Below are 27,553 nucleotides of genomic sequence, written 5' to 3'. Positions count from 1 at the left end.
TCTCAGGTGGGTGCCATTGTCATTATAAGAGAAGAAGAAGAAGAAGAGTTTGGATTTGATATCCCGCCTTTCACTCCCCTTCAGGAGTCTCAAAGCGGCTAACATTCTCCTTTCCCTTCCTCCCCCACAACAAACACTCTGTGAGGTGAGTGGGGCTGAGAGACTTCAGAGAACAAGGGAAGCATTCATGGTGAGCCCCAGCACCTCTTTTTCTAGAAAAATAGCACTGACAAAATGTAACCCCAGAGTTGCTGTTGGGCAAAGCTACTCAAGAGTGACTGACTAGATTTTTCATAATAAAAAAATTCCTTCCAGTAGCACCTTAAAGACCAACTAAGTTAGTTCTTGGTATGAGCTTTCGTGTGCATGCACACTTCTTCAGATACACTGAAAAGAAGTTGCCAGATCCTTCTATATAGTGAGAAGGTGGGGAGGGGTGTTACTCAGAAGGGTGGTGGGAATGGGAGATTGGCAGATAGCTGAGATGAGCCTGTTGACGACTCTTAACGACTGTAATAGGTCTTACAGGAAAAGGCAAGGGGTGAGAAGGTGAGAAATGGCTTAGTATAATGAGATAAGAATCCAATGTCTCTGTTCAGACCAGGTCTCTCCATGGTTTTGAGTTTGGTAATGAGTTGCAATTCAGCAGTTTCTCTTTCCAGTCTATTTCTGAAATTCCTTTGTAGTAAAACAGCTACTTTGAGATCTTGTATAGAATGTCCTGGGAGATTGAAGTGTTCTCCTACTGGTTTCTCTGTTTTGTGATTCTTGATGTCAGATTTATGTCCGTTTATTCTTTGGCGTAAGGTTTGGCCTGTTTGTCCAATATAGAGAGCTGAAGGACACTGTTGGCATTTGATGGCATACACAATGTTAGACGATGAGCAATTAAATAGTGCCGAGATGGTATGTGTGATGTTGTTGGGGCCAGTAATGGTGTTGTCCGGGTGTATGTGGCAGCAAAGTTGGCATCTGGGTTTATTGCAGGCTCTGGTGCCAGTGTCCGTGTTAAGTCTGGTTGTAGTATCATTGTGGGTTAGGAGTTGTTTAAGATTAGGTGGCTGTCTGTAGGCAATGAAAGGTCTTCCTCCCAGAGCTTGAGAAAGAGAACTGTCATTGTCCAGGAGAGGTTGTAGATCTCTGATGATGCGTTGTACTGTTTTAACTTGGGAGCTGTATGTGATGACTAGAGGTGTTCTGTTGTTTTCTTTTTTGGGTCTGTCTTGCAGCAAGTTCTCTCTGGGTATCAGTCTGGCTCTATTGATCTGTTGTCTAACTTCATCTGCTGGGTATTTTAGTTCTGAAAAGGTTTGCTGTAGATCTCTTAGGTGAGAGTCTCTGTCTGTAGAATTGGAACAGATGCGGCTGTAACGTAGTGCCTGGCTATATACAATGGACTGTTTGGTATGTTTGGGATGGTAGCTAGAGGCATGTAGATATGTTTGTTGGTCAGTTGGTTTACGGTATAAGGTGGTGTCTATGCGCCCATCCTGTATTTTTATAGTAGTGTCCAAAAAATGTATTTCTTGCATAGATTGATTCATTGTAAGGTTGATTGTGGGGTGAAAATCATTGAATTTCTGGTGAAAGGTGTCCAGGGTCTGTTGACCATGTGTCCAGATGATAAAAATATCGTCAATGTATCGCAGGTACAAGAGAGGTTTGAGTGAGTAGGAGTTTAGGAAGCGTTGTTCTAAATCTGCCATGAAGATGTTGGCATACTGTGGGGCCATGCGGGTGCCCATTGCTGTGCCGCTGATCTGAAGGAACAGGTCATCACTAGATTTTAAACTAGATTTTTCATATTTGACATTCATTCCCACTGATAGTCTAGATAAAAGTTCTGGGAATACTGATTTTGGTCCTAGTGCCTTTGGAAGACAGAAGACCTGAAGCCACCTTGAAAAACTGTTTCACTGAAGGCACTCTGCTGGAAAGAGCCTCAGTTGGTTTAAAAGGCAGAGGCCAAAGGTTGTGCTTTACAATAAAGGCAAAGAGTAATGGTTCCTGGGGATGCTGCCTCTTGCTGATTTTTCAGCCCATCCGTTCTATACTTAAACACGGTATGTTTTCTTTAAAGCTAAAACTGGCAGTCATGTGAAAGCATTTAATGACATTATTTTCTAGTTACAGAAGTCTAAAGTGGGGGAAAGGGACAGTTTTCTCTCCATCCCACATCAAATGCAAAGCCCGCCCTGGACACTGAGGATTAGGAATCGTCTGTCACCAGCAGAGCAAAGCCACTGACATCATAAAACAATGCACTGCCTGGAATGAATGATTGGATTTAAATCATTGGCATTCAGGCTCTGAACCCTTTGCAGCTACAGCAAACCCACCATCAAAGGAACACCTGATTCTATGCTGTGTGACATGCAACCGAAAACCAATTCACAATATAGGGACAACAGTAATAATGGGAAAGGCAGAAAGTATTTCTGAATGTATCTAACACTTACCTTTTCCTCAACAAATAGCTGTTTCTGATCCTGATCAAATTAACTTCTGTACTAAAGTACTTTGCACATGCAAATTTCCACTACAGTTTAATGAGTCTGATTTCACCACAATTTGCTTTTTGTGGGTATTTTGGGGTGTTAGAAATATCCTGGGTGCAAAATTTCTTTCACTGTCTTAGTAAATAAAAACAATTTCCTCTTATTTCTGATGTTCAGGGTAAGAGCTGATGCTTATGTACCCAAAATGATACCATTTGCACACAAGAGGGAAGTATCCATGAGAGTTACCTTCATGAAAGCAAGTTTAAGACTGCATAGCTTGAAAGAGCAATTCTTGGAGGGTTAAAAAAAGTCAGTAAAGCCTCTTCTCTCTTGCACATACATAGCAAGACTAACTCAGGACCTCACTTTCTAATGATAAAATAATGCAAAAATCAGTGTTGTAGAAAAGGTGGGATGTGTTCCCCTTTATGCTCATTAAAATAATATGGGAATAACAACAAAAAAGCAAATGATGAGGGATGGCCACTCTTCCACTTGTGTGATGCCTAGAAAGCGTGAGTCCAAGCAGTTTCCCCCTTGCCCTGCTCCTTTCCAAGGAAAAACCTGATCTTTAGTGATAGATCAGAACAAATGTCCATCTGGGGGAAAGACAAATTGTTGTTTTCTGCAGGGTGGGGGAAGCAGCAAAGCCAGAGGAGTGTGGATAAACCCTCAATCACTCTCTGTAATAGGTCTCAGCAGCAACAGGTTGCTGTGCTCCTGGATTTACACATTTTACTAGGCAAATTTTCTTACACTGAGATTATTCTAAATCTGATCAAATTTTGTACAATAAAAAAGGAGCTGAATAATCTGCCTCCAGACTGAACAAAGCAAAATTATATTATATCCAATTTATTCTATATTCTATAATATATATTGCATATTATATCCAATTTATTTCTGATTTTTTAGAGGATTGATAGGATCATAGAATTGTAGAGTTGGGTCCAACCCCCTTCAAAGCAGGAATCTCAGCACACAACCCCCCATCTCAGATGAAACCCTGGTTAGCTTTGCAAATGCACTAGCAGTTTTATTGCTGCACCATTAAGCTGGGTAAATTTCATAATATCTTGGCAAGAACAAAGATGGTAGAAGACAAGAGAGTGTATCAATACGGATATGGGAGCCACACCAGGGGGACTTTGGACCTTTGGGAGCCTTGCTGGAAACCTTCCATTGATTAGGAAACTTATTTTTCTTCTTAGAAGGGATCTGACAACCAAATTCTGCTCCATCAGTCCAAGAAAATTTCATTCTACACTTCCTTTGTCTGGCCACTGTCCAGGAAAATTTATATGGTGCTTCATGTTTTATATATGGGGCTAACCAAAGATCATGGGATGCGGGTGGTACTGTGGTCTAAACCACTGAGTCCAGGGCTTGTCGATCAGAATCCCTGCGATGGGGTGAGCTCCCGTTGCTCAGTCCCAGCTCCTGCCAACCTAGCAGTTCGAAAGCACGTCCAAGTGCAAGTAGATAAATAGGTCCCGCTCCAGTGGGAAGGTAAATGGCGTTTCTGTGCGCTGCTCTGGTTCGCCAGAAGTGGCTTAGTCATGCTGGCCACATGACCCGGAAGCTGTCTGCAGACAAACGCCAGCTCCCTTGGCCAATAAAGAGAGATGAGCGCCGCAACCCCAGAGTCGCCTGCAACTGGACTTAGCTGTCAGGGGTCCTTTACCTTTTTTTAAAACCAAAGATCATAGAAATTAAAAGGTAACGACTTTGGATTTTAAATAATTTTATTTAATACTGATGTAATCCCTGTACACAGCAAAGCATTAGCTTATGACCCTGAATGCAGAAGAATTGTTTTCATCTAGCGGATATGGTACTTGGAGGAGGGAAGTTCCCAAGCACACAGGGCAACATATACAGGAAAGTGTCTATACATTCTTTGCATAGATAAATAATGAGCACAGAAGCCAATGCAGAGGAAACAAGTTAAAGACCAATCTGATATAAGGATAGGTGTTTCCATCATGGGTTCTAGTGTTCAGGATTCCAAAATGAATACCTAAAATATCTTGAGAGAATAAAACCTTAGTAAAGAGCAGTTACATTAGAATCTTGGCTGCTTAAGTCAGAGCTATCTGAGGTTATGTCTGAACTTGCATCCGAAACATCCAGGTCACCTTGATCCTTAGCAAAGTTGATGAAAACCTAAAATGAAACAAAATATATGAAATTAAATCTACCCTGCTTTTTGGATTGCTTACAAATGCCTTCCCAAGGCTGGATATTCATGTGCATGTAAAGAGACTTGGCAAAACATAATATTCCACAGGCGAACTATTGCTTTTTCTATTTCCTACAGATCCCTCTGAAATTTCCTGCCTACTATATTCTTCTTTTGGTTTTAATAGCAAAATGGATTAGATGTTAAATAGAAGCCTTCATGTACTGCTTGGCTAAAGAATTCACGTTGTATCTCAGGTACACCTATATTTTTTAAAAATCTAGCTGGTATCTGCCATATTGTTCCTATGCTTTGGGCTGTGAGCTTAGAATGATATAGCTGGTAAAAGCTGCTTTTAGATATTCTATGTTCAGTAATGGAGCAGTTTGCAAAGGAAATACAATATATCTAAAAGATACCACCACCTGCATAAACCTGCTCCAGGTGTCCCTGCCTTTGGAAGTTAGAAGGTGGGTCCAAAAGCAGGATTTTCTCTGTGGTGGTGCCCTGATTTCGGATTCCCTCCCCAGAAGCACGTGCCGGACACCAAAACTGCTATCTTCTGGGTTCTTGATTAAAACTGCCATGTTCTTCAAGGCTTTTGATAGTAAATATTATTGATCTGTTGGCTTCTCTCTGATGTTTTCAGTGCTTACATGTTTAGGTTGTGTTGTGTTATTTTAGGTGTTGGTGCTGTATACTATTATTTATAAAGACAATCAAATTGCTAGCTGCTTTGGATGCCTAGAAAGGCAAGGTAGACATATTTAAGATAAAAATAAACACATACATAAATACATGTATAGCATAATTGGACAAGTATCATTCCATACCTCTTCTAGAGTTGTTTGACTCACTGAGAAGTGCCTGATTTTGAAGACCTCTTTGTTTGCTTCCAGCATTTGAAATATGTTTGCTACGCCTCCTGCAGACACCGGGACATGATATTCCACCATATTCAGTTGATGGTCCTGTACCAATAAGAAGATTTACTGTTAATGAATGCCAGATTCAGAGGGGGGAGGCACTGTTTATCTTATTGATTGATAGCTATCCTTATGAGCTCTGGCCCCTTTGTGTGCTCGTGTTTATTCCTCCGTACGGCCTCCTTTTTTCCAATGCTTCTGTTGCTGATTCTGGATCTCCACACAACAGTTATGCAAGGAGCACCAGAATCAGTTAGGTCTAATGTTACTAGCTGCTATTGATTAGGAAGATGTTTCAAATGTTGGTTCTATCATTTTGTCACTGACATGATAGATCGATTCAGTCATAATAATAATAATAAATAATAATAATAATAATAATTTATTATTTGTACCCTGCCCATCTGGCTGGGTTTCCCCAGCTACTCTGGGCGGCTTCCAACAAAGATGAAAAATACACTAAAATGTCACATATTAAAAACTTCCCTGAACAGGGCTGCCTTAAGATGTCTTCTGAATGTCAGGTAGTTGTTTATCGCTTTGACATCTGATGGGAGGGCGTTCCACAGGGCGGGCGCCATTACCGAGAAGGCCCTCTGCCTGGTTCCCTGTAACTTGGCTTCTCGCAGTGAGGGAACCGCCAGAAGGCCCTCGGAGCTGGACCTCAGTGTCCGGGCAGAACGATGGGGGTGGAGATGCTCCTTCAGATATACTGGACCAAGGCCGTTTAGGGCTTTAAAGGTCAGCACCAACACTTTGAATTGTGCTCAGAAACGTACTGGGAGCCAATGTAGGTCTTTCAAGACCGGTGTTATATGGTCTCGGCGGCCGCTCCCAGTCACCAGTCTAGCTTGCAGAGGAGCTATGTAAAATCTTACACCTCAGTTCCCCTGCCTTTATAATAAGAAGGTAATATTTGACTGGTATACTGTTAAATCATGGAAGTACTTTAATGATAGCATTGCTGAAATAACTCAAGACACTTTAAAAATTCTGCTAGTGCTCAAATGCATTCAAAACTATTTACCCTCATTCTTGCCAATATCTGGGTTGTACCACTTTAGGCTGCAGGTGGATACTCAAAATATTTATCACTTCCTACAACATAATGCCCTGCACATTCTTTTACATTTACCTTCAGATGTGTATTTGGAAAGGTCAATTGCAAAAATTCTGTCAGCTTTTCTATACTGTCGGAATTATTATTCAAATGCATCTTCACGGTGAAACCTTTTCCAAATCTGGGGGGATAAAAGGAAATAAATATTTTATGGAATGTAAAAGAGGTTTAAAAACTAGAATCAAGCAGTCCTTCTAGGACACCAAACAAAACTATATTAAATTCTTACAATAACCACAAGGACATTAGGGATAAATCTGTCCACTGTCAATGTGCAGAAACTCACATGTCAGGGATAGTCAACATGTAGGGTCTGGAAGAAGTAAGGCACAAGCAAACTATCTGTGCAAGAGGAATTAATATTTGCTTCAGCAGAGCTCCTTTCCTTCACCCAGCTTGCATGCACCTCACAAAATCTAGGTCACCATCCAGTAGAATAGGCTAGTGGTCAAGTATTTTACACCCATGACTGGATGGGGATACAGAAGGTGCACACAGGTTTTAATCATTGCCTAAATGCTGCAATGTGAGTGCACTGAATGAGAAGCAGTGGGACTTTAATGAGCCTTATGCTCATCCTTCAGCGCATGGGTGTTGCACCTAAACGAGAACAAAACATGCCCCAAGTATCCACACCAGGGATGGGTAATGTGCGACCCTCCAGATGAGAGTTGTATTGCATATAATTTAGAGTTTGTTTCGGGCTGACCAGAGGATGATTTACGAAACAGAGTTTGAAGTCCTGTTTCACCTCAGTCCCTTGTGTGACGAGGGCAGTTTCAGTCCCATGTTGGGGCCTGAATTCTAAGTGGAAGGGATCCAAATGTTCCGCATCCTCCAGATGTGCCCGGAGTTGTTCCACAACCACCCGCTCAATGACCGCTCCCCACATTAACTGGGGGGCTTTTGCGTGGTTGAGCGCAGCCCCCCCCCAAGACTATGAGGCTCCTGGCAAGGTAGCCTGGCTTCACCTCTCCCCCCACCCAGCTGGGTACCTGGAGGTTCCGCCTAGCCTAGACAAATGCTTGGGGGGGCGTTGCCAAGGGAATTGGCCAGGTAGAGTTAGGACTGCCCACACTCACAATAGAGGGTGTAACTTACCTGTTTGTCCTCAGTCGGCTCCTGAACTCCCCCCACCCCGCCCTCCCTCAGTTTATGCCTTCTTTTGCAGTTTAAACTTCTTCTTTACAGCCTGCAGGCACTGCTGCAGTCTTTGATGGTTGCTGCTGAGGGACCGGGAAGGAATTTCCCTGCATTGGCAGGTTTTGCCTTCCCCATAGCAAAACGTCACAACTTTGGTGGTTTGTAGGCCTTGGGCAGAATCCTTTAGTCTATTTTCCCTCAATGGGGGGGGGTGAAGCGGTGACCCAAGCCCCCCCGAGGCGGCGATCCCAGGGTTCCCTGTTAAAGGGGTTATTTTGAGGGGAGGCACTGGCCATACGCCAATGGGTTGTCAGCGCTCTCCCCTTCAATGCAGCGAAATTGGGGGTGGGCTCTCTGTTTGAACAGACATTCTCCAGAGTCAGCCCAATTCCCACACAGTTTGGATAACCCTGATGTTCCCCAGATCCCCAGCTGGGGACTGGGAGGGATAAATGCCCAATGCCTAAGCCAAGGTCTTACTACATCTGAAAGTTTAATAAAGTTGTGGCCAATTTTAATCCCATAACACGTTGTCAAGTGTCATTATTTCTCCTGGGGGTCGCCTGGGGCTTGAGGGGTCTCCGCCTGTCCGCGCAATCACCTTGCCCAGGAATGGAAGATTTGAGACTGGGCGATAATTGACCATAATGGCTGGGACCAAAGATACCACTTCTTTAAGGGAGTCCAGGAAGACTCCCTGACCACCCCATGGAGCCCCCTGGCCAGCCCAGCCTGGCCGCTATAACGAGGCAGGGTGGGCAAGAATCAAGGAGAATCAACTCATCCAACCAGCCTGTCCAAATCCTCAGAGATAACAGGTGCAGACTAAGAGTGGTGTCCTGTATATGTCTACTCAGAAGAAAGCTCCACTGAGTTCAACAAAACTTACTTCTAGGGGAAAGTGCACAGGACTGCAACCTGCAATTTCCTATCCAGAGAAAAGCACTTGTTTGCTCTCTTTCTATCATTCTCCCTTTTTTTCTTTGGCTTTGTAACAAAAACAAGTCTTCATTTCACCATTTCCTGCTCAGTTGTGTCTCACAGTAAACCTATGGGAACTGTTGTGAGAGACATTTTACCAACCTGCTCTTTATATGCTGCAGCGAACCCAGGCACCGGAAACTTCCATTTACCATGATAGCCAGTCTTGTGCAGAGAGCCTCACATTCTTCCATGCTGAAAAACGGAGAAAGTAGAGTAATGAAGTCCCCAAGAAGCATGAGAAGAATCTATGATGGTGAGAATGTGTGTGGAGTGGATCTCCAGTGTTTTTGGAAAATGCACACAATCTGCACATCAGTCAATATTAAGCAGCGTGGGATTCAGCTGCTTGACCTCCCAGGGCTTAGACATAAAGGGCTTTCCCTGGACTGTCACCCACTCTGGGCAGTGCCAAGCACGGCTGCATTCACAGAATCATAGAACTGTACAGTTAGAAGGGACCATGAGGGGGGGGGCATCATCTCCAACAATCCCTGCAGAATTTCCTCTCAGAGGAAAGCAGAAGCCTTCTTTGGATGTACTGCCTGGACAAGTGAGGGCAAAAGTGTGCAGTGGGGTGGAAGTGCACTTATTGGTCCCACTGCCCAAATCACTAGACATGCCCCCTCCCCAACTTTGTTTAGTGCAAAGGACTGAAGGGGGCTTACTATCCCATTTGCCTGAATGTCTTCCATAATCAGGAACTGATCCCTTTCCCATCCCCACCATAGATCGTCTTTTTGTATAGCAAATCAGAACTAAGTCTGGCCTTTATATTCCTAAAAAAATAAATAAAGTTATTAATAGAAGTTTTCCATTTTCCAAGCACCTGGCCTAAAAGACAAATAACAGCTTGGGGAGGATTGCCATTTCTAATTGCTGCAACGTTAAGCTTCTTTAGCTTTTCGTTTTATCAGGGGCAGTCGGCTAGATCAAGCAACACTTTCCCTCAGCTCTGTAATTCTGTCTTTTCTTGAATGAGAAAGGAAGGGAACACTCCCATCTTACCACTTTGATAATGTTCCAGGTCTGTAGCAAAATGTGCAATTTTTGCTTAAATAATGGTAACAGTTTCCACCACCAAGCGCGTAAGAGTTATGGGATATGCTATGCCCCCTCCACCTTGGGTTGCCAGAATGGTGGGGGAAGTACAGCACCCTGAGGACTGCGTAAGCACAGTCACAACCTTCTCCAAGATGGCAGCCAGGGCTGGCCCAAGACATTTTGGTCCCTGAGGTGAAGATCAACATCAGCAACGGGGGGGGGGGGGAGAATAAAGATCTCCATTGGGATCTGCTGCCCCTGTGGAGCTTGCCGCCCGAGGCAGTCGCCTCACCAGCCATGCTCTGGAATGCAATGCGCTGCTTCTGGAAGCCCATTCAGCCACTTCACTGTTGACATTTAATGACTAGCTGAAACATGGTTCCTCAGGAAAGTGTTTAGTGATGGCTCAGGTTGATACAATTTGGATTCTTTTTCCACTGCAACTATTCTAAAAGCTTGTGTGGATTTGATAACTGGATTTAAATTGCTCTTCATTTTCAGAATGGTTTTCATTTCATTTTATTGGCTAATGCAAAGGGCAGTGCTTTGGTAGCAAAGAATCCAGTACAGAGATTTTAGAAACAAACAACTAAATGAAATTAGTGGTTCAGCTCAACTTTGTGACCCTTCGTTTAGTTGCTGACTAGAAGGTCCTTGGGCAGCTGCTGAAGGGGCACCATCAAAGGACGAGGGGCTTTTAGGAGGTGTCTTTCAGGGGAATCAGAGTCTCAGAAATTCTGCTCCACTGGAAACAGCAAGAGAAGCTGTAGTGGGAACATACAGTAAAGTATGTACCGTATTTTTCGCTCTATAACACGCACCCAACCATAACACACATGTAGTTTTTAGAGGAGGAAAATCTGTAGGCATGCCACCCATAGGCATTCCCTCCATAACACGCACAGACATTTCCCCTTACTTTCTAGGAGGAAAAAAGTGAGTGTTATGGTGCAAAAAATACGGTAATTTAGTATGGGTGAAACCCAGTGGAGTGGGCAATGCAATATAACTTCTCTCCCCCCCCCCTTCCAGCCCTCTGTGAACCTCCAAAATCTGCACCAGTGGGTTGTGGGAACTTGCAGTGCATATTTTTCGAGGGGTTTCCAGGGGCTGGAGAGAGAAGAGAAACCAGACGTTTTGCTGCGTAAGTGGATTTCTATAGTGCAAGTGGGCAGGCACCATGTTAGTTCGTGGATATTGGTCTGTTCTTGTGTGGCATTCTGTGTTTCATTGTAAGCCACTTTAAAACATTATTTTATATTTCCTAGGCTAGTTATATGGGCCAGTCCAGCATTTCAATTCCATTTTTCTTTTAGCTTTTAGCTCAGTGGAGCACATGGTAGTCTCTATTTGCGCTCACTGTACCTTCAGTGAACAAATACAGGTTTGAATGCAATTTTTTTGCCTAACAAGGAACTGGGCTCATCTCAATGTGGAAAGTGAGTCTGATCATTTTCATTAGAAGCCTGGGACTTTACCTGTGAGAAGTAAGTATCACTGAACATTGGTTCTGTACTTCCTCAGTGATGATTTTCCAGAGATGTCTCTTAGCGTTAGGATCCATGCCAGAGCTTGGCTCATCCTAAAATAAAAGAAGTTGACAGCAAATGTAAAAAGTAAAGAAGAGGAACTTGTGATTTGTTGCCACTGTTTCCTCTTTTCTCAGGGGGAAACCCACTAATATTTGGCCTTCACATTAATCACTCCTCCCTTTTTGTTGTAGTTGCTTCCAGAAAAGATTAATATTATTGTTAACAATAATAATAGCAATGCTGTAATAGTAAAGCTGCAACAGAAGCATGACTAAACAGATGCATAGAATGCTTCCCAGAATACACAAAAGTTATCATGAATGGCAAAAGTCAATTGCTACTGTGTACAATAGAAATGGTTAATATTAGTGATAGATGCACATTGTTAGATAACAGCACTGGGAAGATATTATGATGTTGGGGGCAGATAATGTGTATGACTTCTATTCAAGTAGTACTTGGGCTGTGCACATTCTTACTACTCCATTTATAGATTAAAGCAAGGTTTCTGCTTTGAGCATTACACAGACAATAGACCACAGATGAGCTCCCATATGCTATTATCCTTCAGCAGGCACCATCAGCAAAAATTGCCAGGCACTTCCGTGATTGTTTGAATTGTGATTGTTTGGTGATAACATGATATTAAAAACGGGAACATCACAGCTTGATAGTCAGAAACCAGGCCGAGTTTGCAGTTGTTCTGCTGAGGAAATCTCCTTCCCAACTATTATAAGTTCCGTCATTAACACAATTTCACACACACACACACACACACACTTCTAGTACAAATGCATCACTTGGGGTGCCTCCTTGGAAGATAAAGGAGGTGTCTAAATGTAATACATAAATGAGTGAATGAAGGACTGAATGCAATGGAGGAGGAGCTGGAGTGGCCAGTGGACCAGCTGCAGAGGCAGGAGACCCCACAGCAAGGGGTGCAGCTTCAAAGGAGTCTTGAGGACATGCTGGATGCTCCATTCCAGGATGCACAGAAGTTAATTGGGCAAGAAGCAGAGACAAGCATCCCTGACGAGAAGGGAGACTCCATGCAAGGAGGCAATGGCTCTGCCTGATCAGATGCTACAAGGGGTTGAACTTTACTATCAACAACCCTCAGCTGAGTTTGCTATGAGAGGAAGTGATGGGCTGCCCTGTCCTCAGTGCACAATCCAGAATTTAACATAAGAACCTTAATGCCCCTTAATGGGTGAGAGAGTGTTTTTCAGAGTTAGAAGATTGGAGCAGGTTTGCAAATTAAACGAGAAAGAGAGGGAGAGGGAGGGAAGGAGGGAGGGAGATGGTTGAAGATGAAGCATTCTTGGGTGCAGCTATTTTCTGTACAAGATCTGAGCCAGAATTAATGGCTGTGCTGTCTGCTTTACAGGAGCGTATTTGTCTCCATTAGGTTTTGCCCATATATTCGTAAATAAGGTAAATGCTGCAAAGATTATACAAGTCTCCTATGTTCTCTCACCCAAAATAAACTATATTCTGTAGCCTACCCTTTGAACTCAGCACTTGAAGTGAGATGTGTTAATTGGAGGGGAGAAGAGTATTTATTTATTTAAAACTTTTATATACCACTCCAAATTGGAGCCCAAAAAATGATTTTATAAAAAGTGAATGTAGAGTGTTTCTGATTTCCTTGAGAAGGGTTCGTTTATTGTGAAACATTAACAAGCCTTCCCTATTGTTTAGTTTCTATTCAGAGCATTAATCTCATGGCTAAATGTTCTGAGTACATCTTCTCACTCTAACAATTAATGTGGTGCCCCTTCTTGTTGCTGCTGTTTCTGTAACAGTTTAGAGAAAATGGTGAATCAAAGTCTCTCTCTCTCTCTCTGTCTCTGTCTCTGTCTCTGTCTCTCTCACACACACACACAATAGTGTTGATTTCTTACCAGGAGTAAAATCGAGGGTTTTCCGAGAAGGGCCAGAGCAGTTGATAACTTTCTGTTGGTACCATAGCTACACATAGAAGTGATTCTGTGCTGGTAAGGCATCAGGTTAAGTCGATAAAGAAGCCGAAGTACAATCTGTGGAAACATATTTTGTTTTTAAGATTGGGCATTGATATGTTGTCATTGTTGCAACTCATTGAGCAACTCGCACAGTGATAGCAAGACAACAAAACCATTAGCACCTGACATTCAGGTAAATGAGTTACTTCACCAGCCTCAAGACTGCCCAACATTTATTTTGCCTCTCAGATGCCCTTTTTCAATAGCTCAGCCTGAATGCTAGCTAATCAGCAATTTGAAACTTGCATACATTTAAATAAAACTTTGCTTAATTTATAATGAATGGAAATAACAACCCTCTTATTTTTGTTCATCCTGTTTTGTCAAATTAAGCAATAAGTACTGAACTCTAAAAACTGCTGTCATATTATAGCCTCTTTGTGCCAAGCAAAAGCAGCGCATGCCTGGCTGCTCTGCCAGCTTGGAGTTAGCAAAGAAGGAAGGTGAATAAAACAGAGTCAGCATTCACAAGACCTTCATGTTAAACTCTGCTGTTTTGTAAGGCTGTGTTTTGTATGTGTTCTTCTGTCATGTCTTGAACTTGGCTCCTACCTTCCACCTTCTAGGCCACATTTGCCATTGATTTGACAGAAGTGCCGCCCAGTGAGGAGAATGCTGATTTGGTTGTCTCTCCTCCTCCTCTCCCTGCCATGATTCAAGCAGGCTCTCGGCTCTTTTGTTTTTAAAGCCCCGTATCTACATTTATGCAATCACAACGCATGTCCAGCTCTTCCTTCCTTCTGTCTTTCCTCTTTCTTTGTCATAGGCTTTTTTCAGTTTTGAAAATTACTTTTGGGAGGAAGCAAGTTAATAACCTCACCAGTTTCCAGCCAGTCAGCAGCACCCTGTGCAGAAGCTTCTGCCGCAAATGAGAATAAAAGGCCTCCCATGGTTTCAGTCCAGGGGAGAAGACTGGACATTTGGCAGCTGCTATCCTGCATGGCTCCCCAAGATGACGTGGCAAAGCAGAAGATCAAGAACTCAAATTTAGCTGAAACCAGGGTTGAGTGCAAAGCCTTCATCTTGATGATAATGTGATGATGGAGGTAGGGTCAATGGTTTCCCCTACTATTGTTTCTCTCCTTGGAAGTAACACCCAAAGAGAACTACGGTGAGCAGAGTTTCACAACAGACTCACTGCTAACTTGATGTACACCTACTTACCCCTTTAATATGTTTCTCTGGGATGCCATGTAGTCGGGCATAGTAATACATATGTTCTTCCACTGTCAGCAAATCATCCAGGGCATCCTCTTGAGGACAGTATCCAAACAGTGACCAGTGTGCATCATCAACATCATTCAAGGACCTGAATTGATACAATTATGTGAAAGGTTTCAGTCAATAAAGGTTAGGGCTAACAGAAAACAAATACCTAAGCTCCGTGTAGTAGTAGCTTAAATAAATAAATAAATGAATAAATAAATAAATAAATGTGCCCCCCCCCCCCATCTGACTGGGTTGCCCCAGCCACTCTGGGTGGCTTCCAACAAAATATTAAAATACAGTGGTTTGTTAAACATTAAAAGCTTCCCTAAACAGGACTGCCTTCAGATGTCTGCTAAAAGTCTGGTAGTTCTTCTCTTTGACATCCGGTGGGAGGGTGTTCCACAGGGCGGGTGCCACTACCAAGAAGGCCCTCTGCCTGGTTCCCTGGAACTTGGCTTCTCACAGTGAGGGAACTGCCAGGAGGGCCTCGGTGCTGGACCTCTGTGTATAATTGTCATATAGTTGTTTATCTGTTTGACAACTGATGGGAGGGTGTTCCATATGGTGGGCGCAGCTACCAAGAAGGCCTTCTCCCTGTAACATCACTTCTCACAGTGAGGGAACCTCCAGCAGGTCCTTGGAACTGGACCTCAGTGTCCATGCTGAACAATGGGGGCGGAGATGCTCCTTCAGGGATACAGTGCTAAGGCCATGTCTTTGCAGACACTTTGTAGACACAATGTGTGAAAGTGCATGCAAGCAGGGGAGCAAGATCTCACTGACTGGTCTTGTTTCCTCACCCTAACCCTCCACAGAAATTCCACACTGCTTCTTTTATATAGATATGCCAAACTTCGCTGGATGTCTGACCCTTTGTAATCACCGGGAGATGTAGTTAAGTAACCATGTAAGTGTTCATGGAGTAAGGAGAACCGACTATTGATTGGGGCAGAAATGACTTGATGCAACCTTCAGACTGATCATACATTTGTTTCATCAGAAACAAGTTCAACTCAGTTCTGTGGGAATGCCTCCCAACTAAGTTTGCATTAAGACTGCCACATTGCTTCCATCTCCCATTAATAAAATGGAGAGCACAGTAAAATTGGGCATATGTCATACACCTAAGGAACTGCAAAATCATTATATTTATATTGTTTGCACTTCCTTTATGGCCAGCCTTCATAGTTAAATTTGTAACCCAAGCAAATGTCACATTAGACTTGTTTCCTCAGCTAACTTGCTTGTCTTTCATTGCCCAAAATGAATTAGTCTGTCATACCCAGTTTCATCTCGCACCAGCAGCCTTCCAAAAGATGGTTCAATGTCTCCCGTCAGCATTTTGAAGATGGTGGTTTTCCCAGCCCCATTCACACCAAGCAAGCCAAAACACTGGGTTGTTAGGGGGAAAGACCAGAATTTAGTTATAGTGCATTAATAAAGATCAACCCATTCATAATTTCTTTCAGAAAACCCAATAGCCGGAGCTAAAACAGAATTGCAAATGCAAAATCTGAAATCTTATCTGCACAGTTGTTAATTCATATGAGAAAACCGAAACAACAAAAGAAACCTAGGAAGTAAATTTATGGGCTTCAGCAAAGGGAACTGAATGTGTTTGGATGTGCTCATTTTCAGACAAAATTAATCAAAATCACAGTTCCAAGGTGGAGAAGTCAAATGCCTCAGCTGAATACTCCTGCAAACACGTTTACTTTTTACATGCAGGATGTTTTTGATGTGAGGAACGAACCCTTTCATCTTGCTTGTAATACGGTACAGTAATATGGTACAGGACCATATCATCTGTTTTCCCAGAATATTGGAGTTGTTTTTCCTTGAAGTTCCAGTGTAATATTATGGCCACTTAGGGGAGAAGTCCCACACTCACTCTCTTGCATCCCTGCTTACTGCAGCCTGGATGAGCTGTTGATTATAGACAATAACACTGTGCAGCAGCAGAGAGCTCTGAGTAAATGGCTCCCCAAATGCTCTGTGTTGGGTGCCAGCCAGCCCAACAGCCAGCCTCTGAATGTATTCCAAGGCAGTAGCAGAGTTTTTAATTGTACCGACTTACCTCTCCTGCTGGGATTCCAATACTGACATTTTTTACTGCCACAATTCTTCGGTGGGGAAGATGGTAGATTTTGGTGAGATTCTGGAGCTGCAGCATGTCGCAGTCTGCTAAGCCTAATGTGACTCTCTCTCTTTCTGCTTGTACATCCTTGTCTTCCTCCTCATCAATGGCTTCCAGGTGGAATTGTGGCTTGCCATGTACTTTGTTATACACGAATCTAGCATGGTGGAAGACAACTCCTGTTAGCACTATCTTAGTGTTTTTCAGAAAGGTGAACTCAAAGTGGCTGACAACACAAACATTAAAAGCAAGTGTAATAACAAGAACCACCAATATAAAAAATAGATCCAACTCAGCCCTGCCCCACTAAAAGACAATGGAAAATTAAGGGATGAAGGAGAAGGTTCCATAACAACAGATTGCGATGGCACAAGTTGTAGTCATGTTTGATTGACAAGAAATACATTTAAGTAATGCATTTATTTAAAATATTTCTAGCCTGCTCTTCATTACTAAAAGCAATCCCAAAATGGGATACAATAAAAATACATTAACAAACAAACCATCTCATGCAGAAGGAGCACAGCTGCTTGTTGGAGACACCTACTCTTGAGCCCTTGAAGCAGCATTTAGAAACAAGAGATTCTTATGTTCCTGACTCTGATCCTCAAAGCAGCTTTGATACTACCAAAAGTTGCTATGATGACCACCAGCTTAGACAGCTTCTGAAGGGGATTGGACAGATGCAGAGGCAAGCAGGGGTAGCTAACTTGAAGCCCTCAAGATATTCTTGGACTGCAACTCCTATTAAGCCTGACCATTGGTCATGCTGGCTTGGGACAACAATGGATGACAACACATTGGCAACTTTCGACAAAGAGAAAAAGTCAGTCTATAGCTGTCACCTTTGAGAATAAATGGAGCATTCGTTATCAGAGGCAGGAATATCTCTCAGGATGAGATGATGGGCACAAAAACCCAAGGCAAAAGCAGGAGAGGGCTATGGCCTCCATGCCCTGCTTACTGGTAGAATCTCATGCTCTGCTGACTGAGCTGTCCCAGGGGCACATACTAGATACCATCTAGAGAGAGGAATATTCCATCCCATTGAAGTCAGTGAGACTAACAGTGCAATCCTATACATGTTTACCCAGAAATAAGTCCTATTCAGTTAAATCAGGTTTAGTCTCAGGTAGGTGAACATAGGATTGCAGCCTTAGTTCAGCTTAGTGCAACAACTTCCTGCTTAAAATGGTGTGTTAAAAGAGACCAGCTCCCATAGATACGTCGGGCAAAAGATTTCTGCATTGCAGAGGGTTGGAATAGATCCTCTATCTCAGCCCTCCAGATGTTTTGAGACTACAATTTCCATCATTCCTGACCACTGGTCCTGCTAGCTAGGGATCATGGGAGTTGTAGTCCAAAAACATCTGGAGGGCCAAGTTTGAGGAAGCCTGGACTAGATGATCCTTGCGGTCCCTTCCAACTCTACTATTTTTTTAATCTGTGGTTCTGTGTAGGTCAGGTATAGTTTCATATGTGAAAGTTCTGTAGAAGGTAGCGCCATGCCTTTGCATATACCATCTTCTTCCACAGTTGGAAAATGTGAGAATGGAAATGGTAGCTATTATATACATGTCTACTCAGAAATAAAAACCACTGAGTTGAAATTGGAATGCAACCCAATTTAGCGTAAGAACTACCTGATTATACTGGTTTGTGGATCAAGCTGAGGGACCATTCTCCTGTCTCAATACCTTCTTGTTTTTGGATTTCTCTAATTTTGGGGCTGTGTGCCTGTTATGTAGTAAGGCAATAGTGCGACAAGACAATTTTCTAATTCCTGTATCCAATGCACAGAAGGCAGATTGCAATGCGGGGGTGGGGGGGGCAGAGATTGGGGCAAACTGTGCTTGGCTGTTGTCATAATCATAATCTAATCAGAAATCCATGTTTGTTGCTGAAGCATTTTACAAATCCCTGGTGTAAATGTAAAACAATAAATCACAAGTCTATATGCCACATCTTGTTCCTTGTCAATCCATCACCCTGTTTCTGATTTTGGAGAACCCTTTCCCCGCAGGTCACTTACTCTAATGTATTATGCCAGACTTTCTGAATTGTCCCATCATCGACCAAGAGGCGGATTGAAAACAATATAGTCCCCTGGATAAACAACCCAAGCAGCTTGGAACTTATCCTGTCCAACTCAAAGGTTCTGTCAGGGTAATCCACTCCATATGCTTTTAGGAAACCCATCAAGGCTTGATACTGTGACAGTTCGATCAATCCATATCCGAAACAGAATTGTGGAAATATCAGATAAATATGCCTCAGTGTTTCAGCAAGGTCATGCAAGCTCTGAAAGGAAGAAAAAATACCTTAATGTGCATTTACTTTCTAGTTTCATATATCACAAAAATTAGGAATAATGTATTGAGTTTTATAGCAAAATGTCCCTCCTGGTGGTGGTGTTGCAGAGGTATTGTACACATCCTGCTGCTAAGTATGTGTGCATCACGCAGAAATTTATTGTGGCCCCTTCTTCATCAACGGGCTATTCTTGGTGGAGGTCCAGTCAGCCAGTTTCACCAGAATGAGGAAGGATTTCCCTACCCCTCACTTATATGAGAAAAAGGGACTTGCTGCCTTAACCTGCTCCCATCTCAAGAAAAGGTAATTTCCCCCCTTTCCTGCCATACTTTCCCCATCGTGTATGCTTTATTTTCACATCTTGTTTACAGGTATGTCCAGGCCAATATGATTCAGGTTAACTTCTGGAGATCTGGGTTGTAGCATATTCAGCACAGTGGAACGCTTCACCTCTGGTACTACATTGCTAGCCCATAAATGACCTTCTATTTCAGCTAGTCTTTAACACATAGATACACTGAAGACATTAGTTTCAGGTCAGCTAGCAGACAACAAAAACTGGTGCTGCAGATGGTTTCAGGCTATAATCTGGCCCAAACTATGTACAGCTGTTCCAAGAAGGGTGTGTGTGAAAATACCATCTGACAAGCAGTGAAAAGTTGGTCTTTGTGTCTGATCCCTGTACTTCTTGTCATGGAGTGAGAAATGCTGTTGACACTTGTGCTGGGCATCAGATAGGCAATAAATCACCATAGGGAGACTTTGTCAGGCACCTGCAAGGGACATATCAATGTCAATCAACAACTCTTGTCTGCCTTTGGGCAGCAAATCCTTTGTAAATCCTTTGCGTGCGCTTTCCTGATCAAACGCCTTCAAGGAAAATGCTGAATGCATGTTCAAGAAATACCTATGTCCATAATGAAAGTTGACAATCTGGTCCATTATAAAACAATGCTTATCTTTTAGAGAAAGGAGCTGGCTTCTATACTTTCTTACTATGGTGGAAGTACTTTGCTTTTATGTTTAGATTTAGGAATTTAGTCTACCCATCGTTACATTTTTAAATTGGACAGCATTTTTCCTAATTTGGTAAATATCTATAGCTAGGGTTCAAAAACTGTTAGGTAATCTCCCAGGCATGATGTTATCTAAACAAGATATGACAAGGGCAGTCACAGTTTTTATTCACCTATCATCCTTCTTCACAATGTGTGTTTTTGTGGTTGCTTTCTTTTTTTATAAAAGAGAAAAAGAGATACGGTGCAGTAGCTTGGGCAAAAAAATTGTAACTAGAAATAAGGACTGCGTCTTTAAGAATAAAAGCACCAGGTGCTAGCCTGCATTGTGCCAGTGGATGCAATGGGCCCGATTCCATTGGATGCCACCCATTTATATGAACAGCTAAAAAAACCTCGCTGTTTGTGCACCTGAGTACACAGTCCCAGAAAACCATCTGAAGCATACTGATGTCAATTTGTCCACGTGTACAATTTCACACACTGTGACTATCCTTGCTGCAGCTGTTGGTATTGAAGGCAATTCCCAAATATGGGCCAAGACTTTTTTTGCAGCAACCAAAGGATTCATATAAAAAAGTCCACCCAGTGAAGGGCAGGTAAGAAATACACGGAACAACAACAGCCGGATACCCCACATCTTACCCTGCCCACATCCAGTGAGGGAAGGAAACTCAGGGTGCAGAAAAAAGTGCCTGAAGCTATATATCATGAGATTCCCAGGCAGAGGAAGAGAAGCTCTGCTCCTCTTTGACACCCCCCCTCCTGGTTTATGCAGGGATGGTCCCACTGCAACCAGTTTGGCCAAGGAGGTTCGTTTTTGGAGGGAAGGTATGAATTCATTCTGTTTCCTTGAAATCTCTTCCTTTGTTCTAAAGGTCCCAGGCACCGTCCATTGTGCTGCACTAATGAGACTTGAGAATGGTGATGCAGTTTGATACTTGAGACCTCCAGAGTGGAGAAGCCTACATGAAGGAAACCCCATCACTGAGATATATACCCACAGTACAGATTTATTGCCCTTAGATATTTTTATGGATGGTATTCATTGTAATCTGAAAGAGAAAGCCATCCTTACATAAACAGAAGGCAATATCAAGAGGTTGACTGATTGTATTTAGAAGTTTTAGGTACAGGCTGATTTAAAGTACTCAATTTAAGCAATTATATTACATCTTTATTTAACCAGCCTCCAAACTATGTGGTACTATCAAGTCAAAACTTCCTTGAAGTAAGAGCATTGTTGTCTGTCCCCCCCATGAAATAGAATGAATTTTGCACAACTTCTGTACATGAGAGTTAAAGGTGTGTTTGCAAGGCTCATACCTGATCAGTGGCCTTTTCTTGGGAAAGTAGAAACATAATTGAATGAGTCATGATCGTATTGATGCCAAAGAACAAGTTGATGCAGACATAAACTATAAAGGCCATTCCTGTTTCCTTGAACATTCCAGCCAGCAAGTACATCCATGGAAATGTTGCATATCTGCAGAGCATCAACAACAAGAATAAAAAATACAATAAAGCAAGAGACCAACAAAAGCAGCAAAGTATGTCCTTTATTGACTGACACTACTCATCCAGTCAGCCTGTGAGCTGATTATTGTCTCTGGTAAAGAAAACAACAAGGATGTACCATTCATCTTTTTTTGGGCAAAGTCAAAAAGAACTGCAAAGCTGGTGTTGGTCATCGGCTTCCTTGAAATATCTATCAAGAGCAAAAAGATGAGGAAAGGATCATGTTGTTTCTGGGATGAGCTTGGTTTGAGTGATTACTAAATTAATCAAGCTGCTAACTGAGGTTAGCCTGACCATTCATAGTTTGTACTTTGTTTAGTTATGCCTGACTTTATATCCAAATGAGCCAGCAAGGCAACACAGAATCGTAATATCCCAAAATAAAAAAGGGGTTCTTAAATAGGTTTGGGTTTTCTTAAAGCACCAAGTGAAAAGTTATAATGGTGCAATGTTGTAAACCTCCTTTCTTACTCTGATTGTATCCAGCGGGTGCAGTTCAGCTGACGGCAAGGCTGCCATTAGCAGAACGGGTGAGGCGGCAGGAGCTAGAGAGTTCTGATCACAATTGGAGCCAGGATGGGGTGTTAAATTCAGGTTAGGTTAAACTAAACCAAATCCTTACCCAAAAAGGAGAAGAAGTAGGAATACAGCCAACAGGTTGCTGTCATTGAAGAAAGCTGGTATCCGAAAAGCTGAAATTACTCCCACCGAGAGTGTAACAGGTATCAGAAAGTAAACCTGAAAATTACACATGGAACTGAATTAGCTTCTGTTGCATGAAAAATATGAAGCATCCTTAGGACAGATACATATAATCACATCTTTTCTTCCCTCCCCTTTGTTTGATCAGAGTCACTGACATGGATTGAAATCACCACTCCACATAGGGCTAAGGTTGTGTTTCTGGTGAGGTTTTTTTTATTTCAATAAAAGAAATTTTCATTATTATTTTTTATGGCAGCATGAGAAGTCTTTTGCTAGAAACATACAGTAGTCTTTAAGAGATCTGAAAATAGTTTGAGAGAGGCATTGTTACCTGTCGTTTCTGCAAACTCTGAGAACAAGAACAAAAGTGGGCTAAGCAAAATACATCATGAAGAGCAACTCTCTCTTTCAAATTGTTTTCAACTCTCTGCAAGAACTACACACCCTGTGCATCTTTCCACTAGGACCAGGGAGGAGGGTTCAAATCCTCACTAAGCAGGAAGCTCACCGGATGACCACAAGGTGTTGTTGTTTTTTAATATTGCTGATAGTTTCTTGATGGGGGAGGGTGTAATCACTTGAGTCCAACCCTAATTCTAATTAGCAGCAGCTTCAAGACTTCCCAGTCTCTCCCCTTAATTTGAAATGAGAATTGTTTGCCAGTAGGAATTCACCGAGAAGTATCAGGTTGCAGAGTATCACTGCATTAGTTTCAGTCTGGTGAATATTGATTTCAGTTAGATCACTGTGACGTTTTCGACTGGATGATTTATAAATACGCCATTTCACGGCAAGCATATGGAGCATGATAGAGGCAGGCCTATTACATGAAGGTTGGAGCCAGAAGAGTATGTTTGGCAAGTTCTTCAGATCTAACCAACTTTGAGTGGCTTGCATGATTCTTGCAGGTGCACAGGCCAGTTGGAGGTGAATTTGGACAACCACTGGAGAAAACAACCCAGATCTAATGAATAATTTGGCAAGAGGTGGCTAAGTGTTGAAAAGAGAGAACAAGAGTGTAGCCCACATAAATGCTCTCATACCCCCCCCTTCTCCTCTCCCATTGCAGTAGTGAAGGCACCTTTGTCCCTGCAGGCTGAGAGACTACGAATTTCTGGGTGGTCATGCAGCCCTTGAACACTAGCACACAATATCAGAAGTAGCTTCTGTTTAAAGCACATTTATACTTCTTCCCCCCAAGAATCCTGGGAACTGTAGTTTACCCCTCAAGGAGCTGCAATTTTCAACACCTTTGACAAATTAAAGTTCCTAAGATTTTTTTTTGGGGGGGTGAGTCATGTACTTTGAATGTTGAGTGTGTATGAAGCCTCAGCCTGACTGAGGAACCAGTGTACAGTAGTGAGGTTTTCAGCATGCCACTGAGATGTATAGAGATAGAGGTTGTCAAAAAATAACTGCGACTAGATAACGATTTGACACATCCTAATTAATGGGAAGAGGAATTGAATAATTCAGCAAGCTAGTCTACTTGTTTTGTTATCTTGGACCCCTTTCTATCATTTTCCTGAACCAAGTTGTATTATGCTCTGGGGTAACTATCCCTCCAGTTAATTGTAATAATTCAACCTCTTACTTTTGTAACTTTTATAACATTCTACATCATAATACAACAAATATCTACTCAGAAGTCAATCCAATTGATTCTATTCCAGTTATATTTTCATTCTGCTGCAATCCAAAATATTCTTTTCCCCCCTGAGAAGCTAATGCAATGCCGTTTTGTGAATCCATGAAATGTTTCTAATTTTTAATACAATTTTTTATGTTTTGAGGTTGAACAACTCTGAAAAAAGTAACCAAGCCCAGAAAAGAGGGAAAGCTTCCTACATATTTGTTTCAAAATAATTTAATAAGAATAAGAATAAAATGTTTCTTGGAAAAATATGGTTCAGAGTATTTTTGAGCAAATTTTCTGCCTAGATTTGACAGAGTTTAGAAGGTCACAGGAAACAGTCTTACATGAACAGCCATTACTCATAGTTTGTAACAAAATACATACCACTGGATGACTTTTAGACCTGGCTTTTTGCCTTTGCCTCTTTGCAATTTAACCTAAAGCAATTTTTATGCCTACAAGTTAAAAATAAAATGAAGTCTTGACCTTAATAGCGCACTGATCTTTTTATAAATGTGCTGAGCTTTATGCATATGCTACAGCCAGGGGGAAAAAGGGGTTGTCCATGTTCTTAGCATATACGTACTGTAATAGCTCTAGTTCTAAATATGTTTAAATGTCCTCGCACAAAGTTAGTTTGCTCCTATGTGGGTCAGAATCACCATGATCATTGCAGCTATTCAACTGTTCCACACGCACAGGAGAGAAAGGACAAGAACACTGAGCCCACCTCTCATTCCCGTTCTTGCACAAGTTGAAGGGGTAAATTTTGTAGCAGAGAGCCTGTTCTACTTAGGGAGGCTACCTGTGTGATTTAGAAACCTGGAAAGTCCAGGTTCTAACCACACGGGGAACCTGTACAAGTATAGCAGATGGCTCGCTGCAAAAGTTAAGGGTGAATGGGATACAACCAGCGGGCTCATCTTTGGTCTTCTCTCCCTCCTCCAGCCCCAGGTGTTGATTTAACTCTGACACAGAACACCTGAAAGGAGCTTAATACGTACTTAATAGCTCCTTTCAGGTGTTCTGTGTCAGAGTTCAAGGTAAATCTCAATGCTGCAATCTCCACGCTGTTCTTCATCATACACCATTTTGCAAACTGATATGTAACAGGTAAGATACTTACAAGGTCATAAATGAAGTTAGTCACCCAGTAGCTTGTCACACCCATGCCTGAGATATGCTGCAGCTGTTTTGCCTTGGTTTGATGCTCCTTGACTACGTAAAGCACAAAGCTGGCTGTCGTGATGGAGTAGCCAATCAGGACAGACATGGAGACTATGATATCCAGTAAACTACTAAGCCTGAGTGGGGGAAGGTAAACAAAAGTACGTTCAAAATAAGCATGCAGACAGATCCAGCTCTAGATTTGATAGGTGTCCTGGTAAGGTGTCTTTTCACAAACACCTCTTCTTTCTGTCATCCTGGCTGGGCTTTCTGGGCTCTGGTGCCAGAGCTTTAACCAGCCACCCCTTTAATTCCCCACATTGCCTCTAACCTATCACCCCTCTGGGGCACTGTGGGGAATTAAAAGGGTGGCTGGGTCCAGTTGGCTGGTGCCGCTCAGCAGCCCACCCTCCCCCAACCCTCAAGGGGGGACTTACAATTTAAATTCCATAAAAATAAATAATAAAATCAACTTCTTACATAGCTTGTTCTTGACTCTCTCCACCAGGATAAGGATGAGCAACGACTGAGATGCCTACACAAAGAACAATAATTAGGGTTTTCTTTAACTGATCATTGAACACAAGTGCTAGCTGAGGAGCAGGAAGGTTAACAGCAGTCTATTTACGTTCTGAATGCCATGGTATTTCATCATGGGCAAGCCATTAGGTATGACCATTAGGTATTTTTAATAGTATTTGTTACCATCATTTATCCAAGGAACGATCTGGCAATCCTATATCACCAGTGAAGTCAAGGGTCAAACCAGGTGTTATGAGGACAGACCTATCTTAAGTCCTACCAAACCTCTATAAAGCAGGAGATGCAATTGAAAGTAAAGCTCAAGTGGGCAGGAGGAGGGAACTGAAATCTCCTTCCAGCCATGCTTTTCACCCTGACACTACTGCACACTGCAGCACTTTCTTTCATGGCAGGAACAGCTTCTGGTTTTGGAGCCCTGCTGTGGCCAGGGGTGGGTGGGAATGCAGCAAGGATGCATCAGCTACAGAGTAAAAGGAGCTGACTGAGTGCAGGATTCAGTTCCCCTTCCCTACTCACCCATCCTGCACTTCCACCTGAATTTACAAGAATTTGGAGGCACCACAGAACCAATTTTAGCAATGGGTTTCCAATGTCATGTGCTGTTTTATTCAGGGGAGCTGCAGCTTTTATTAGTGATTAGATGGAAGTCCCCTGGAAGTCGCATATAAATCACTCTTTCCAAATGAAAAGCAGGATACAAGGATAATAACCAAGGTTTACTTGAGGCATCTGAAGATTGGTGCTCACAATTCTGTTCTTGGAGAGAAAGCCACAAGAACAACCTTAGCTGTGTCTCTTTTTAAAGCATTCCATTCTTAGATCTAAAGGGATCAATGTGGTGGTTAGGAATAGAAGTTAGGACGGTGAGGGCACTTGGAGCTAGAACTCAGTGGACTGGAATAGTGAAGCCTTTGGAGACAATGAATGGCGCAAGATGGGGATAGGTGCAGGAGCCAGAGAATATTACAGGAGCCAGCCAGGTGTGGTCTAGAATGAGCTAGGGAAAACATGTAATTATGACAGGTGTCAAAAGGATGGGGCCATGTTCAGAATAGGTGGAATGGGTGATCCAGCTGTTTTTGCACCAGGTGAAGGTGCCATCATTATGTATGATCTGACTCCACTCAGAAAAAGAAGATGATCCTTTACTACTTGTCAGAATTGAACTGACCAGATGAAAGGTACCAGATTGGAAGAAAACCATCAGCTGCATTTTGCAAAAATCCATAAAATAAAAAAATATCCAAAGTGATGAAGCATGATAAGGGGAGAGACTGCCACCTTTAACTCTTAGACTTTGCATGAGTTTGGAGATTCCAACTAAACATCAGGAAAAACTTTCTGTCAGAAAGAGCTATTTGACAGTGGAACAGACTCCTACAACAGGTAGTGATCTCTCCTTCCTGGGAGGTTTTTAAGCAGAGGCTGGATGGCCGTCTGTCCTGGATGCTTTAGCTGAGATTCCTGCATTCCAGGGGGTTGGACTAGGGTCTCTTCCCACTCTACAATCTTATGATTATATGGGCTAATTGTATTGTTTTACGTAATTACATTTTTTAAAAAAACAAAAACCTTTAAATGGGAAGTGTGGTGCAGTAATTAAGAGTTCCACAAAAAAGAATGGGGAGACTTAAATGAAATCCCCACTTAGGTATGAAGTTCCTTGGGTGACCTTCAAACAGTCAAGTACTTCTAAGAATAGCTGTGAGGAAAGAATTGGACTGGGGAAGAGAACGTTTTACATAGCCCTAAACTTCTTGAAAGGAAGGTGAGGTATAAATGTAATAATAGCATTTTCAAATTCTAAGTATTGCCAAAAAAAAAAAAAACTTTTAAAAAATGTAGATTTCTTTCCT

The 27,553-nt window shown here is 42.3% G+C and overlaps 1 protein-coding gene across 1 annotated transcript in view; it reads right to left on the bottom strand.

Annotated features, from left to right (window-relative positions):
- Window positions 1-4,228: 4,228 nt before the first annotated feature.
- Window positions 4,229-27,553, bottom strand: part of ABCA12 (ATP binding cassette subfamily A member 12) — a 138,821-nt gene continuing 115,496 nt past the window's right edge. Inside the window, exons 41-54 of the mRNA XM_082219734.1 lie at window positions 25,635-25,689; window positions 25,114-25,291; window positions 22,269-22,384; window positions 21,455-21,614; window positions 18,832-19,100; window positions 16,740-16,956; window positions 15,945-16,054; window positions 14,618-14,762; window positions 13,334-13,468; window positions 11,376-11,479; window positions 8,956-9,048; window positions 6,745-6,850; window positions 5,517-5,654; window positions 4,229-4,667 (exon numbers count right to left, since the gene is read on the bottom strand). Of these exons, the coding sequence (XP_082075860.1) occupies window positions 4,548-4,667; window positions 5,517-5,654; window positions 6,745-6,850; window positions 8,956-9,048; window positions 11,376-11,479; window positions 13,334-13,468; window positions 14,618-14,762; window positions 15,945-16,054; window positions 16,740-16,956; window positions 18,832-19,100; window positions 21,455-21,614; window positions 22,269-22,384; window positions 25,114-25,291; window positions 25,635-25,689 (1,946 nt within the window). The 3' untranslated portion in view covers window positions 4,229-4,547. The remainder of the gene's footprint in view (window positions 4,668-5,516; window positions 5,655-6,744; window positions 6,851-8,955; window positions 9,049-11,375; window positions 11,480-13,333; window positions 13,469-14,617; window positions 14,763-15,944; window positions 16,055-16,739; window positions 16,957-18,831; window positions 19,101-21,454; window positions 21,615-22,268; window positions 22,385-25,113; window positions 25,292-25,634; window positions 25,690-27,553) is intronic.

Source organism: Podarcis vaucheri, assembly GCF_965113315.1.
Source record: "Podarcis vaucheri genome assembly, chromosome: 1".
In the NCBI taxonomy this organism is placed as follows: domain Eukaryota; kingdom Metazoa; phylum Chordata; class Lepidosauria; order Squamata; family Lacertidae; genus Podarcis; species Podarcis vaucheri.
The sequence above is the reverse complement of the archived record's forward strand: the minus strand, read 5'-3'. Positions and strand labels throughout refer to the sequence as shown.